Source organism: Caretta caretta, chromosome 11, assembly GCF_965140235.1.
Source record: "Caretta caretta isolate rCarCar2 chromosome 11, rCarCar1.hap1, whole genome shotgun sequence".
Classification (NCBI taxonomy): domain Eukaryota; kingdom Metazoa; phylum Chordata; order Testudines; family Cheloniidae; genus Caretta; species Caretta caretta.
The window spans coordinates 37,168,740-37,184,246 of NC_134216.1; the positions used below are offsets into that span (position 1 = coordinate 37,168,740).

Below are 15,507 nucleotides of genomic sequence, written 5' to 3' on the forward strand. Positions count from 1 at the left end.
GGCCTGTCAGGGTAATCTGCTTACGAGCCACCAGACAGTTTGTTTACATTTGCACGGCCACCCGCAGCTCCCAGTGGCCGCAGTTCACTGTTCCTGGCCAATGGGAGCTACAGAAAGTGGTGGCTAGCATGTTCCTGCGGCCCGCACTTTCCCGCAGCTCCCATTGGCCGGGAATGGCGAACTGTGGCCACTGGGAGTTGTGGGTGGCCATGCAAATGTAAACAAACTGTCTGGCGGCCCACCAGTGGATTACTCTTGTGGCCCGTGGGCCGCAGATTACCCATCACTGCTTTAGAAGGTCAAAAGTGGCTGAAAATGGTAGAGGTTATATTTAAAGTTGTCTTGCCACCTCATCGAACAGGAATGCTAGAAAATCAACATGAGGATTACTGCTGAAAACAAACAGAAGATGCAGAATGAAATGGAACATACAAATGCAGTTTTAATGAGCCATTAAATAACCACAAGGCATCAGGAAAATGTTCACCAGTCGTGATTTTTTGGTCATTTTTAACCCAGAATACTGTCCTCATTATACATGTCACTAACAATGAGTTATGTAGGATGGCTAACTTAGAGAAGAGTAAAAATAGGTTATTTAGAAAATACACTACATACATCAACAATCAGGAAGTCCAGCCAGCACCAGGCATTGGTGAAATAGGTTTGAAAACCATAGGCGACCCATTTTAGCACCATTTCCAGAATGAAGATGTAAGTGAAGACCTTATCAGCATATTCTAGCATGATCTTGATAGTCTTACGCTTTTCAATATATATATCTTCAAAAGCCTGTGAACAAACAAATAGTATTCAAGTTCAGTATTCATAAGCCTTTGCAAGTTGCAATTTAGGCTGCATGGGCCAAAGATGAAAAGGAAAGGGTAAATCACTTTCCAATTCAGGATGTTTTCTGCAGGTAGTATTTATCACTGATTATAAAATATATTTTTGAGATTTGAGTCTTTGGTACATGGTGATGGGAGTGATCTACAACAATCCAAAGGTTTTTAGAAAACTGTCTACTGGCATCCCAGACACAGACCCTGTAACTCAGACAAGCCAAATCTCAATTCAGTGCATAAGGCAATATTACACATGAATACTTGCAGCTCACAAAAGTATGCAATAAGTATGGGGCAAGAAGAAATGAGGCACAATGACCCAATGCCGTATACTGTAAGTGACACATCCCTAACCCTCAAATGACAGCTCATGCAGTGAATAACTACAGGAAATATAAACAGACACTTGTTTCCAGGTGTCTCTTTTTAAGACACAAGCAGGATATATGATAGAGTGTCAAAATAAATGAATAGCTTATGAGATTTTGGCTACAAACCTAGAGAATTTTTAAAAAATGTAATTTGGAGAATTTTGCCAGACTAGGCTGGGGTATGTAGGTGTGTAAAAAATAATGGGAGGGTAAATGGGTAATTAAAGTGAAACTCATATGTTGACTGTGCAAAGAAATTAGGACAATTATGTAACAATGGTTTATCCTTATAAAACATGGATACGAAGATCTGTTTCTAATATGTGAATAAAAAATACCCTCTACTAGTCAAAGTTACTACTTACACAAATAGAACTTTTCATACAAGAAATTTAATTTGATAGAAATTAAGTGGCCCAGAAGATGATTTATTAATTTGGTGAGAAGCAAGTTAATGCCCCATACCCTGTTACCGGATGCCTAGCAAGCAGTCATGAAGCCTAGAGACGACACATCAGAAATATCAATTTTAAATTAGAGTCATGCCCTAAGGGAAAGGTTAGGATTATAAGAAATACACATCTGTGTAATCTGTATCACTGAAAGATAGGCCCTGAAAGTTCACAGGGATTCCTTGTCTAGGGATTCCTTGTCCTTGCTACACCATTGTGGGATTTTTTTTAAAGTGTTTACAAGCATTGTTCCTTAAAAAAAAAAAAAGCATCTTGTTGCTGTCTAGTCAACCACCAAAATCACGCAGTTCACCTGTTACCCTCCCATGTCTACCCATGGACTCTTGCTCCTAAATGGAAATTGACAGCCTGGACCCCATTAGTCCTACTCTCTAAAACCAGCTCCCCAACCATGCACTCATCTGCAGTTTCTTACACCGAAAACTCTCCTCCCCTCCCCATCATCTTGCAGTCCAACTGTTCCTCCCACCTGCTATCTACCAATTTGTCACAATGACCTCAACTGCTGATGTTTTTGCTACTACAACATTACCCCAGAATTCTGTGTGTGCAGTGGCAAGGGGTAGACAGAGCTGAAGGTAATCTGACAAATTAAAAGGCAGCAATGATAAAGAACATGTTAAAATCTATGAGCTCTCTCTATGCAATAAAAGACACCCAGAAGGCTGGGAGAGAGAGAGGAATTTGGCTGGAGGAATTTATACAGGAGTATGATCCAAGAACCTTGATAAGAGTTTTTACATGTCGTTTTATATTTGTTTTCTTTTTCATCTGATCAGACTTTTACAAAATCTGGGTTTGACCACCACTCCCATTTCCCCATAAAATAATAAAAGCTAGATTGTGGCTGGCCCCACAGAGGTACACAAGGAGGGAAAGAGAGTTACACACATAGGGCAGCCACATCTCTGCTACTGTATTCTCAGCAACCAAAGACAGGGCTGACAGAGACTCCAAAGGGGATATGGCTAGATACCGAATAAGGAAAAGAAAGTGGTCTAGCGAAGGTATGAATTCATACATATGTACAGGTGTTACAGCCTCTATTTTTGTGTGTATTTTCCCAATGCTCCTGCAAGTATTCGGGTCTCAGCCAGCCAGAATGCTGAAAGGGAAATTCCACACACTCACAACCTGACCGTAATACAAGCTCTGGCCAGAACAGCGTGAAGAACTAACCTCTATTAAATGGTAGGATAAGGGAATTCTGGGTGTCCCCAGATGAGACATTTTTTATTAAAATATTTTTTAAAAATCATTTTTTTCCTAGTGGAAAAAAACCTGTGCTATACGTATCTCTTTGATTAACCACTCTTCTAAATCGTGTTTTCTCTCAGAAATATTATGCCTGTTACACATTTCACTTACCAGAGCACCACTGCTGAGGAGAATCATGAAGACAATGAAGGTTTCAAACCAGTTGTGTTCTACTATCTTATAGCAGGTTTTTCGAAGATTCCACCAGATTTTTCCTTTCTTATCTTCTAGGCTGACTTGACAGAACTTGAACTTCCGTACACAGCCTAGTAATCAGGACAATAAATTTTGACAAATCAATTTGTGATATTATTTTGAAATAGTAAATCATTGCTGACAAGTTAAATTTTGATACTAAGTTTCTGCTATCCTCCTGACTCTACATCAAACAGGGAATCAGAGACAATGATATAGTTGAGCTCACTTTCATTTACAACTTTTTTATAAAATGTACATACAGAACTAGAAAACAAATCGTAGCTACCAGAAGGCAGAGACTAAAGGACTGATCCTGTAGACATTTATACATGAGTAACTTCATTCATATGAATATGTTCCACATGTGTGTTTTTGTAGGATTGGTCCCTAAGAAAATATGACAGTATTTTTAATTAAAACAGTGTAATTATATACTAGGATATTGTAAAATGGTCAGTCTAGTAATTTGGACTCAAAATGTAGGTTTTTTTGGTGAGGGGGTAGAATCAAGTTTCTGTATAGCCTAACATGAAAATAAGTTTCCTTTTGTGGAAATATTTTCTCTACTGAAAAATTAGAGTCAGAAATAAATTAGATTTTTTTAAAATGCTGTTTTAATTATATCTACTAAGTTTAAGAACCAGATCCTACCAAGATTTACCAGTTGTAGGGCTTACTATTGTGAGTAGTTCCATAGGCAGATTACTCAACAGCAGCAAATAATGTAGTAAGTGTTTTGCACCATTTATCCCATCAAACCCAATTCTGCAAATATTTATTCACATAAGTAATCCACTGGATAAAGTGAAGTTATGTACGGCACAAGTCGCTGCAGGATTTGACTTTTAATTAATAACAAACTTTTATTTCAAAAATGATTTTACCTTGATAGTTCCCCTTTCAATTTCTATGAACCTTTTTCCAAGAGATTTACTTGAACGCTATAACTTGTAAATAACAATTCTGTTGTACACATGCACAAAATAATAGTGATATTCAATATGTTTTTCAGTGGGAGAAAAAACAGAATTTATACACACGCTAATTATGGTTTATCCACATCAGGAAATCTCAGCAAGCTGGATAATTAAAATATTTAGTTCCTGTCAGAAATATTTAAACGCCTGCATAATCCACCTTGTTGCAGACATCAAAGATAAATGCTGACTGGTGTGAAATGTCAGCACCATAGCTATCTTTTTTGGCATTGTTCTTTTTTTGTTTTAAATCCTATTACTTTTGACACCAACTTTGAAATTTAACGCACTTCCTTGGTGATTTGGGGTTATATTTCTGCTCACGTTTTTGCTTATGCAAGTAGTCCCATTGATTTTGTTCCTTTGTTGTTGTTTTTTCCTCCCAATTTGGAGAACACTATTACGTTTCCCTTTTCTCCTACTGGAATAAAAATTAATAAGACTGGGCTATTTTACTTCCCTGTTTGTAAATTATCACCAGTGGTGTCAGCCTGAATGTGATCTGAGAATGGTATTCACTAATTTTATGCAGACACAGCACTGAAACCACATTTTGGTGTACCCCTCCTTTCCACATCTCCCATCATCAACATACCTTGTTGCTCTTGTAAGATAATATTGTATCTTTTTGGAGGGAGAAGGATTTTTTTGTTGTTTCTGAATAAATCTAGAGGAAAGGCCATGAGTTCATACTTACAGAATGTAACCACCAATTGATTGAGGATCAAAAGATAATTGAGACAGTAAAATTCCAGATTTCTAGCCAAGTCAAATGTAATACAATAGGAATCAACCTCTGAATTCATACAGGAAGAAAATTTCTGAAAACTGGAAATCTGTTTATTGCATGTCAGAAAATTATCATTTAGTCAATTTGAGAGACACTCCTCTCCTTTTTGCATATTCCTTCATGCATTTGTATATAAGGAGAGGCCTGCTCTGACTCTCTTCTCTACTCATCACCAGGGAGTTAAGGTATCATTCTTTTTAGTTCAATCAAACATCACTTACTTTCCTCCCCATCTGATGGGGGGGGGGGGCAGGGGAAAGGGGTATCTGAAATGTTGACCAGATACAGTATTGCCAATCTCAAATGTTCCAAAATCATGAGTCAGGCCTCAAACATAATGAGAGTGTATTAAATATCATGAAATTTAAAAGAATAATACATTTTGGGTTCATTTTGTGTCTTCTGGTTTCTGAGTCTTTAGGGTGCACTCAAGCATACTGCTGCATCTAGGAGGGCTAGAAACTTTAAAAAAAAAGCCTGAGATTTCGTTAACAACGTAACTTCAGGAGCAGGGTGGGGCTTTAAGGAAAACATCAAATATCACAAGAACTGATAACACTGAACATATCACAACATTCATGCCAGGACAATCTTGAGGCCAAACTAAACAACAGATATCTATATATGAAAAGAAAACCTACACAGGCAAGCTAAACTGATATGAAACAGGTTTAAATTGATTTAAGAGCATTTCCAGATACAAATTTCCACTGATTTTATGAAATAGTTTGAAATGCAGCTGATACTGGCCACTGTCATACACAGGATATTGGACTAGAACCACGTGGCCACATGGTTCAATTTCACATGGCCATGTCTGCTGGGGGTTTGGTGGGGTTTATTTTTTTGTTCAAACATACCACTTGTAGAACTGTCAAAGTGATCTAAAGAATGTGTACGTCGAGATTTTGAAAATTTGTCTGCCAGGTATGCTACCCATACTGCAAGGCTTGTGTCCATAGTGAGTACACAAGGGTCTAGAGTAGAAACTGGGTTAACTTTGAGCACATTATTTGTACTTACCTGTTCCACAAAGGACAATTCACATGCCATCTGAGAATGACACCTAATGCATTGCATGGCATCAGGAGTGTGCAAAAAGGACCTCAAAAAGTGATTCAGAGAAGCCCACTCAAGGGATGAAGCCAATGCATAGCACTAGCAATCCTAGCTTTGGAAATAATAGGTTATGGATGACCTCTGCCAGGGAATGATCAATGCAGTGAAATTTTGGATCTTTGCAATTCTTTGCTGTGTTGGTAAAATTATGGCCAGAGCTATGTCTGTTTTGACACATGGGTGAGCAATTCTCTACATTGGGTTCAGAAGCTCTTCTTGATTTTGAAGAACTGGTGGGTATGAGTCCTTTCCATCAGCTTTCCAGTTATCAATGGTCAGCTTCTCTGGGCAGGACACTGACTAGCTTATTGTCTATGAAAGGATATAGGTTTCTAATTTATGACCTGTACCTTGCTGTGACTACTGCTAGTTGTTACTTAAAATTCGAGGGCAGAAAGGGTGATCAGAAGGAAGTCTTGTACAGAAATTGTGACCTCTTATACACAAATGCTCATTTTGTCTTTGTCGTGCTGAGGATATTGTTGGTTTGGAGAAAAATCTATGCAGGTTTCTTTGGAAGCTTCTGCTTCAGATTTCTCCCTCTGCCATGGTAATAGTGTCTTCCTGGATACCCTTGCTGCTAGTAGCAACCAGTAGATTGCTATGTTGGCTTTGATAGTGAGGTCTGAGGCCTCTCTGTATTCTCAGCTACTAACTTATCTGAAGTTTTCCCAAACTGCTCTTTCTGATCTGTGCATTTGGATGTATAAGGTATCTACTTAGGATGACTGATTGCTACTCAGGGTGTAACATGGCTTCCTTGCGGCCAGCAAGTTAAAAGCCATTGCTCTGGTCACAAATCACATCAAGCGTTTGACAAGAAAAGAGCCCCAGACGTCACAAGGATCATACCCCTAGATGATGAGCTACTTGCTTTCCACTGAGTAGGCTTTCCTTACTAAATATATGAAAAACTTTTGGTCTGAATGGTGATAGCTGCAGCTTTGAAACTGCTGTATACTGTGTCATCACTCTTATGATCTATGGGGTCTTTTGGAAGTAATTTTCCTTCTGAAGGTGTTTCGCTGGTGAAGCTACTGCTGAACCAAACTTAGGCTCCCAAATCTTATGAAATTTCTTTGTTTTCATATCACATTTTAGTTTAACACTTGATTTTAATCAGATGTCCTTTTAGAACGCATCTGCCAGAAACTATGTATTTAATATTGCTTGAAAGGGAAGGCATTTCACTAATGTTAATAAAGTTCCTTGTAAGCCACTGGCACCCTGTCCTGGGAAAGTCCTGCAGTTTTCTTCCTTTCCTTCTCTCCTAATGGTGCATGTGTGGTAGCTCCTCTGGCTATTTACAGAGGACAGACAGCATGTTATTATTCATCCTGGCCTGGGGACCATGCCACCACAGTGGGGTACCGGTACAAATACTTGTGGAAGTTGTGGAAGTAGCTTGTTAGATGTCCCTAGGAGCCTAAAAGGTTGCCTACCTGCTCCCCCAGGCTGGCAAGCACCCAAGTACTGCAGATGCAACCTATTACTACTCAGGGCTTTACTCAGTAACTCAGGGGTCCTTTTGAACATTGGAAGGGATTTCCCATTTACTCCTCTAATGGTGCAGTTCTGCAGGGTGTGGAATCCTGATGAGTCTCTGTTCTGGTCACAGGCTGCCTGACATGCTTCTTATGCTTTAGTGTGAAGCCAGTCTGTGGAGTAGGGGAGGGGTGGAGAGAAAGACACTTTCCCAGCCTTTCAAACTCAAAGCCCCCTTCCCTGGGGAAAAAAAAAAAAGGATTATGGCTGATGATCAAAAGACACATTTCCCATTCTGCTGCTGCCTGAAAACTGAGCCTCTTTACCTGGCAGAGCAAGGTTCTTGGGCAGAAACTCAGACAGGCACAATTCCCATTACACTTCTGGCTGAGGGAAGGCTTCACAGGAGTAACAGGCTACTCTGCATGCCCAGTCATGCTGCAGCGTGGAAGAGGGGCTGAACCTCTGATTTTCACCCTACCTGTTCATTAACAACACTAATTGCTGCCTTGTGAAGAACACACATGCTTTTGCCTTTTTGGGACCTGGAGTCTCCGGGGTTTGAAAAACTTACCCCTCAGCGTCATGAAAATCCTCCAATTCATAGTGGGAGGCAAAGGAGCACTGCTTCTTCCCCCAAGAGCTGAGGACCCACTTTAGTATCCACGAGGGAATGTTTGGGTCCTTTCAGGGGTTCTCTCCCCCCTCCAGCCCAGGTTTGAGCTGAAGGGAAGGCTTAGTCCTGGATCCCCCCACAAAAACAGTGGACCTCATCTGAATTCCAAAGGTGGGTGGTACTGTCATTAGATGAATGAAGAGAGAAGCTGTGCAACAGCAGATGGATAAGAGGATGAGACGGGTATGAGGTAAATGGACAAAAATTTCAGGGGGAGGGGAACAGGTTTTGAAAAATGCTGTGAAGGTACGTTTGCAGCAGATTCCCTGCTAGACTGCTAGAGTCTGTAGCCCTATCCTGCTATGGCAGGGGAAGAAGGTGGCCAGGCGCCGGCACTGGAAAGATCTGCAGCTTCATCCTCTCTGGCCTCCTTGATTCCCACAGTGTTAGTTTTTAGTATTTTCATAGTTCCCACTGTTTGCCAGAAGCTGGGAATGGGCAACAGGGGAAGGATCTCTTGGTGATTACTTGTTCTGTTCATTCCCTCTGGGGCACCTGGCATGGGCCACTGCCAAAAGACAGGATACTGGGTTAGATGGACCTTTGATCTGACCGAGTATGGCCGTTCTTATGTTCTTATAGTGCCTTTCCCTTCATTTTATCAATTACACAGCTGTTAAAAATGCCATCCTCATCTGTAGATGACCCCACAAGTCTCCCGTCTTTGAATACCTCTGCTACTTCTTCGTACCCTACTGTATCAACATTTTGTTCTTGCCTTTGAAAGCTAGGCAGCACCACTGCACACATCTTGGATCCCGTTTCTTATTGTGTCCCCCTCACTCCCTCCTCTCCAAAACCAGCCTTGCCACTTTCTTTCTCTCACTCACAGCCTGATGTCTTCCTCCCTGTAGCCCCTCTGCATGAACTATCAATCCTAGTGTGCAAAGCCCCCACTCTCTCCTCATTCAAGTGCCTCCAAAAGACTCACTACTTCCATGAGTCTCACAAACATTAACCCTTAGCCCTGGTCTACACTAGGAGTTGAGGTTGAATTTAGCAGCGTTAAAATCGATTCAACCCTGCACCCGTCCACACGACGAAGCCCTTTTTTTCCAACCTAAAGGGCTCTTAAAATCTATTTCCTTACTCCACCCCCGACAAGGGGATTAGCGCTGAAATCGGCCTTGCCGGGTTGAATTTGGGGTACTGTGGATGCAATTAGACGGTATTGGCCTCCGGGAGTTATCCCAGAGTGCTCCATTGTGACCGCTCTGGACAGCACTCTCAACTCAGATGCACTGGTCAGGCAGACAGGAAAAGGCCTGTGAACTTTTGAATTTCATTTCCTGTTTGGCCAGCATGGCAAGCTGCAGGTAAGTGCAGAGCTCATCAGCAGAGGTGACCATGATGGAGTCCCAGAATTGCAAAAGAGCTCCAGCATAGACCAAACGGGAGGTACGGGATCTGATTGCTGTGTGGGGAAAGGAATCTGTGCTATCAGAACTCCGTTCCAGTTTTCAAAATGCCAAAACATTTGTAAAAATCTCCCAGGACATGAAGGACAGAGGCCATAACAGGGACCCGAAGCAGTGCTGCGTGAAACTTAAGGAGCTGAGGCAAGCCTACCAGAAAACCAGAGAGGCGAACGGCTGCTCCGGGGCAGAGCCCAAAACATGCCGCTTCTATGATGAGCTGCATGCCATTTTAGGGGGTTCAGCCACCACTACTCCAGCCGTGTTGTTTGACTCCTTCAATGGAGATGGGCGCAACACAGAAGCAGGTTTTGGGGACGAAGAAGATGATGATGAGGTTGTAGATAGCTCACAGCAAACAAGCAGAGAAACCGGTTTTCCCGACAGCCAGGAACTGTTTCTCACCCTGGACCTGGAGCCAGTACCCCCCGAACCCACCCAAGGCTGCCTCCCGGACCCGCCAGTCGGAGAAGGGACCTCTGGTGAGTGTACCTTTTTAAATAGTATACCTGGTTTAAAAGCAAGCGTGTTTAATGATTAATTTGCCCTGGCATTCGCGGCCAGTACAGCTACTGGAAAATTCTGTTAATGTGTCTGGGGATGGAGCAGAAATACTCCAGGGACATCTCCATAAAGCTCTCCTGGATGTACTCCCAAAGCCTTTGCAAAAGGTTTCTGGGGAGGGCAGCCTTATTTCGTCCACTAGGGTAGGACACTTTACCGCGCCAGGCCAGTAGCACATAGTCGGAATCACTGCAGAACAAAGCATTGCAGTGTATGTTTGCTGGCGTCAAACAACATCCGTTCTTTATCTTTCTGTGTTAACCTCAGGAAAGTGATACCATTCATGGTCACCTGGTTGAAATAGGATGCTTTTCTTAAGGGGACATTCAGAGGTGGCTGTTCCTGCTGGGCTGTTTGCCTGTGGCTGAACAGAAATGTTCCCCGCTGTTAGCCATGGGGAGCTGGGTTAGCCACATGGTGGGGGGAGGCAAAATGTGACCTTGTAATGAAAGCACATGTGCTATTTATGTAACGTTAACAGCAAGGTTTACCATGAAAACGTGCACCCATTATTCTATAAAATGTGTTTTTTTAAATACCACTGTCCCTTTTTTTTTCCTCCACCAGCTGCATGTGTTTCAAGGATCACAGGATCTCCTCCTTCCCAGAGGCTAGCAAAGATCAGAAGGCGAAAAAACCGCACTCGCGATGAAATGTTCTTTGAGCTCATGCTGTCCTCCCACACTGACAGAGCACAGACGAATGCGTGGAGGCAGACAACGTCAGAGTGCAGGAAAGCACAAAATGACCAGGAGGAGAGGTGGAGGGCTGAAGAGAGGGCTGAAGCTGAAAGGTGACGGCAGCGTGATGAGAGGAGGCAGGATTCAATGCTGAGGCTGCTGGAGGATCAAACTAATATGTGCTCCAGCGTATGGCTGAGCTGCAGGAAAGGCAGCTGGAGAACAGACTACCTCTACAGCCCCTGTGTAACCAACCGCCATCCTCCCCAAGTTCCATAGCCTCTTCAGCCAGACGCCCAAGAACACGGTGGGGGGGGCTCCTGCCATCCAGCCACTCCACCCCAGAGGATTGCCCAAGCAACAGAAGGCTGGTATTCAATAAGTTTTAAAGTTTTAAACTTTTAAAGTGCTGTGTGGCCTTGTCCCTCCCTCCTCCCCCACCCCTCCTGGGCTACCTTCGCAGTTATCCCCCCATTTGTGTGATGAATTAATAAAGAATGCATGAATGTGAAGCAACAATGACGTTTATTGCTTCTGCAAGCGGTGATTGAAGGGAGGACGGGAGGGTGGTTAGCTTACAGGGAAGTAGAGCGAACCAAGGGGCAGGGGGTTTCATCGAGGAGAAACAAACAGAACTGTCACTCCGTAGCCTGGCTAGTCATGAAACTGGTTTTCAAAGCTTCTCTGATGCGCACTGCACCCTCCTGTGCTCTTCTAACTGCCCTGGTGTCTGGCTGCGCGTAACCAGCGGCCAGGCGATTTGCCTCAACCTCCCACCCCGCCATAAATGTCTCCCCCTTACTCTCACAGATGTTGTGGAGCGCACAGCAAGCAGTAATAACAGTAAAAAGAAAAGGAGTATTTGTGGCTCCTTTTCTTTTTGCGAATATAGACTAACACGGCTGCTACACTGAAACCAGTAATAACAGTGGGAATATTGGTTTCACTGAGGTCTAACTGAGTCAGTAAACTGCGCCAGTGTGCTTTTAACCGTCCAAATGCACATTCTACCACCATTCTGCACTTGCTCAGCCTGTAGTTGAACAGCTCCTGACCACTGTCCAGGCTGCCTGTATACGGCTTCATGAGCCATGGCATTAAGGGGTAGGCTGGGTCCCCAAGGATACATATAGGCATTTCAACATCCCCCATGGGTATTTTCTGGTCTGGGAATAAAGTCCCTTCCTGCAGCTTTTGAAACAGACCAGAGTTCCTGAAGATGCAAGCGTCATGTACCTTTCCCGGCCATCCCACGTTGATGTTGGTGAAATGTCACTTGTGATCCACCAGTGCTTGCAGCACTATTGAAAAGTACCCCTTGCGGTTTATGTACTCGCTGGCTTGGTGCTCCGGTGCCAAGATAGGGATATGGGTTCCGTCTATGGCCCCACCACAGTTAGGGAATCTCATTGCAGCAAAGCCATCCACTATGACCTGCACATTTCCCAGGGTCACTACCCTTCATATCAGCAGATCTTTGCTTGCGTTGGCTACTTGTATCACAGCAGCCCCCACAGTAGATTTGTCCACTCCAAATTGATTCCTGACTGACCAGTAGGTGTCTGGAGTTGCAAGCTTCCACAGGGCTATTGCCACTCGCTTCTCAACTGTGAGGCTGCTCTCATCTTGGTATTCTTGCGCCTCAGGGCAGGGGAAAGCAAATCACAAAGTTCCATGAAAGTGCCCTTATGCATGCGAAAGTTTCGCAGCCACTGGAAATCATCCCAGACCTGCAACACTATGTGGTCCCATCAGCCTGTGCTTGTTTCCCGGGACCAGAATCGACGTTCCACCGCATGAACCTGCCCCATTAGCACCATGATGCCCACATTGCCAGGGCCCGTGCTTTGAGAGAAGTCTGTGTCCATGTCCTTATCACTCTCGTCACTGTGCTGATGTCGCCTACTCGCCTGGTTTCGCTTTGCCAGGTTCTGGTTCTGCATATACTGCTGGATAATGTACGTGGTGTTTAATGTGCTCCTAATTCCCAAAGTGATCTGAGCAGGCTCCATGCTTGCCATGGTATGGCGTCTGCACAGAAAAAAGGCACAGAACGATTGTCTGCCGTTGCTCTATCGGAGGGAGGGGCGACTGACAACATGGCTTACAGGGAATTAAAATCAACAAAGGGGGTGGCTTTACATCAAGGAGAAACAAAAACAACTGTCACACAGAATGGCCCCCTCAAGGATTGAACTCAAAACCCTGGGTTTAGCAGGCCAATGCTCAAACCACTGAGCTATCCCTCCCCCCGGTATTTCAGGCAGGACTGAATCTCCATTAAACTTTTCAAGGTGCCCCAACAGACCTCACCGAAACGATTGTCGGCTGTTGATTTCAGGGAGGGAGAGAGGGGAAAGCAAATGAATACAAAACAAATCTGGTGTATTTCTTGTTTTGATCCACTCCATCTATCTTTTACATCTTTTGCTGGCAGCAGATGGTGCAGTAGGACTGCTAGCCATCCTCATCTCCTGGCTGATCGCCAGAAGATGGTACAATAGAACTGCCAGCAGGACTAAAGAGAATGACCCGGTCGAGCCACTCCTATTTTAGTCCCTGCACCCATGTCTGCCCAGGCGCTCCTGACCGACCTTACCGAGGTGGCCAGGAGCACCTCGGACATTATGATGGTGGTTATCAGGCCTATTGCACCGTCTGCTGCCACAAGGCAATGGGTTGCTGCTGTGAAGCAATGCAGTACCGCATCTGCCAGCACCCAGGAGACGTACGGTGACAGTGAGCTGAGTGGGCTCCATGCTTGCCATGGTATGGTGTCTGCACAGGTAACTCAGGAAAAAAGGCGCGAAACGATTGTCTGCCGTTGCTTTCATGGAGGGAGGGAGGGCCTGTTGACATGTACCCAGAACCACCCGCGACATGTTTTTGCCCCATTAGGCATTGGGATCTCAACCCTGAATTCCAATGGGTGGTGGGAACTGTGGGATAGCTACCCAAAGTGCAACGCTCCGGAAGGCGACACCAGCCTGGGTACTGTGGAAGCACTCCGCCGAGTTAATGCACTTAAAGCACTTTGTGTGGGGACACACACAATCGACTATATAAAAATGATATCTAAAAAACTGACTTCTATAAATTCAACCTAATTAGTAATTAGTATATTTTCCCAAACTTGTCTTGGGTAGAACCAGTAAGACAATATAAATTGATAAAAAATGTATACGAAATCATCAAGCCTAAGACTGACATCTCAAGAGTAGGCAAGATAAAAAGACTGAGGAAATCCCTTTCCTCCAGTTTAAAAACTATCCTCTGCGTCTCGCAGTACATCTTAATTTATTTGTGTCTGTCTTTTGGAATAGAAACTCCTTATGGCAAAGACTTTTTTGCCTTGTACAGCAATAAGCATATTGCCGGCACTTAAGTTATAGATAACATAACTATGCATCCGATGAAGTGAGCTGTAGCCCACGAAAGCTTATGCTCAAATAAATTGGTTAGTCTCTAAGGTGCCACAAGTACTCCTTTTCTTTTTGCGAATACAGACTAACATGGCTGTTAATCTATAACTTGGAACACTTATTAATGTGTCAAAATAAAGGAAAAGTGTTCTACAGGATTTAACAAATAGGGTGTATTAAAGGCACAATTTATGACTACGATAATTATTTATTCTGTATACAGTTTTTAACAATTTATATTGTCTTACTGGTTCTACCCAAGACAAGTTTGGGAAAATATACTAATTTCCCAAATAAATATGATGAGAAAAACAATAAATATTCTGATTAGAACAAAAGTAAACTTTTCTTGAAATATAGGTTTGTAAGAACCATCTATAGTAATATGTCCCAGATGGTGCTCCTGACCCAGTCGCAGGAAGGTTCTAGATCATAGGGCTGGTGTGGAGAGGAGGCCGTGGAGTGTTTGTATGGAGTTGGAGAGTGAGAGTGAGCCCAGCTTCCTGCTCTGAGCTTTAAGATCTCTGCATGGGGTCACCACGCCTATGATTTTTGCCCACCCAGTTTGGACCCTGAGTGGGTTGCAAAAGAAGACAAAATGCAGTTGGTGCGTTACCTTAGTAAAAAGTTTAGGAACCACTGATCTGTATAGTCCACTTCCACCTTGGAAAGCTCTGTTTTCATTATGAGGTCCGAAGGATTTAGTTGTGCGAATTTCATATTCTAGCAGAGCCCAAGAGCTTTCATGCCCACTTGGTCACTAAAACTTTTCCCATTCTTTTTAAGAGATGAGTCAAACATAAAATATCTTAAAACATTTTAATGACCCCAGAGGTAAAATCCTACCTCTCCCTGGAGTGTCATTTGTTCCCACGACAATCTGTTACACATAGATAGGGCCCTACAAAATTCACCGTCCATTTTGGTCAATTCCATGGTCATAGGATTTTAAAAATCGTAAATTTCATGATTTCAGATATTTAAAACTGAAATTTCATGGTGTTGTAATTGTAGGGATCCTGGCCCAAAAAGGAGTTGTGTGTGTGTGTGGGGGGTCCACATGGTTATTATAGGGGGGGTTGCAATATTGTTACCCTTACTTCTGCACTGCTGCGGATGGTGGTACTGCCTTCAGAGTTGGGCGGCCAGAGAGCAGTGGCTGCTGGTTGGGAATCCAGCTCTGAAGGCAGAGCCACTGCCAGCAACAGTGCTGAGGTAAGGATGGTATGGTAGGG

General features: G+C 43.4%; 2 protein-coding genes across 8 annotated transcripts in view; one reads left to right on the forward strand and one right to left on the reverse strand.

Moving 5' to 3' along the window:
- Positions 1–11,365, forward strand: part of LOC125645230 (uncharacterized) — a 104,844-nt gene extending 93,479 nt beyond the window's left edge. For 4 of the 6 annotated variants that reach the window (XM_075117925.1, XM_075117922.1, XM_075117924.1 and 1 more), the window contains exons 4-5: positions 9,686–10,088; positions 10,738–11,365. In XM_075117925.1, the coding sequence (XP_074974026.1) occupies positions 9,689–10,088; positions 10,738–10,967 (630 nt within the window). In that variant the 5' untranslated portion in view covers positions 9,686–9,688 and the 3' untranslated portion in view covers positions 10,968–11,365. The remainder of the gene's footprint in view (positions 1–9,685; positions 10,089–10,737) is intronic. The other 2 variants (XM_075117923.1, XM_075117921.1) reach the window with 1 other exon arrangement.
- The window catches only part of LOC125645232 (sodium channel protein type 2 subunit alpha-like), a 210,369-nt gene that overhangs the window by 37,511 nt on the left and 157,351 nt on the right, over positions 1–15,507 (reverse strand). For both annotated transcript variants that reach the window (XM_075117912.1, XM_075117911.1), the window contains exons 19-20: positions 3,058–3,212; positions 619–792 (exon numbers count right to left, since the gene is read on the reverse strand). In XM_075117912.1, the coding sequence (XP_074974013.1) occupies positions 619–792; positions 3,058–3,212 (329 nt within the window). The remainder of the gene's footprint in view (positions 1–618; positions 793–3,057; positions 3,213–15,507) is intronic.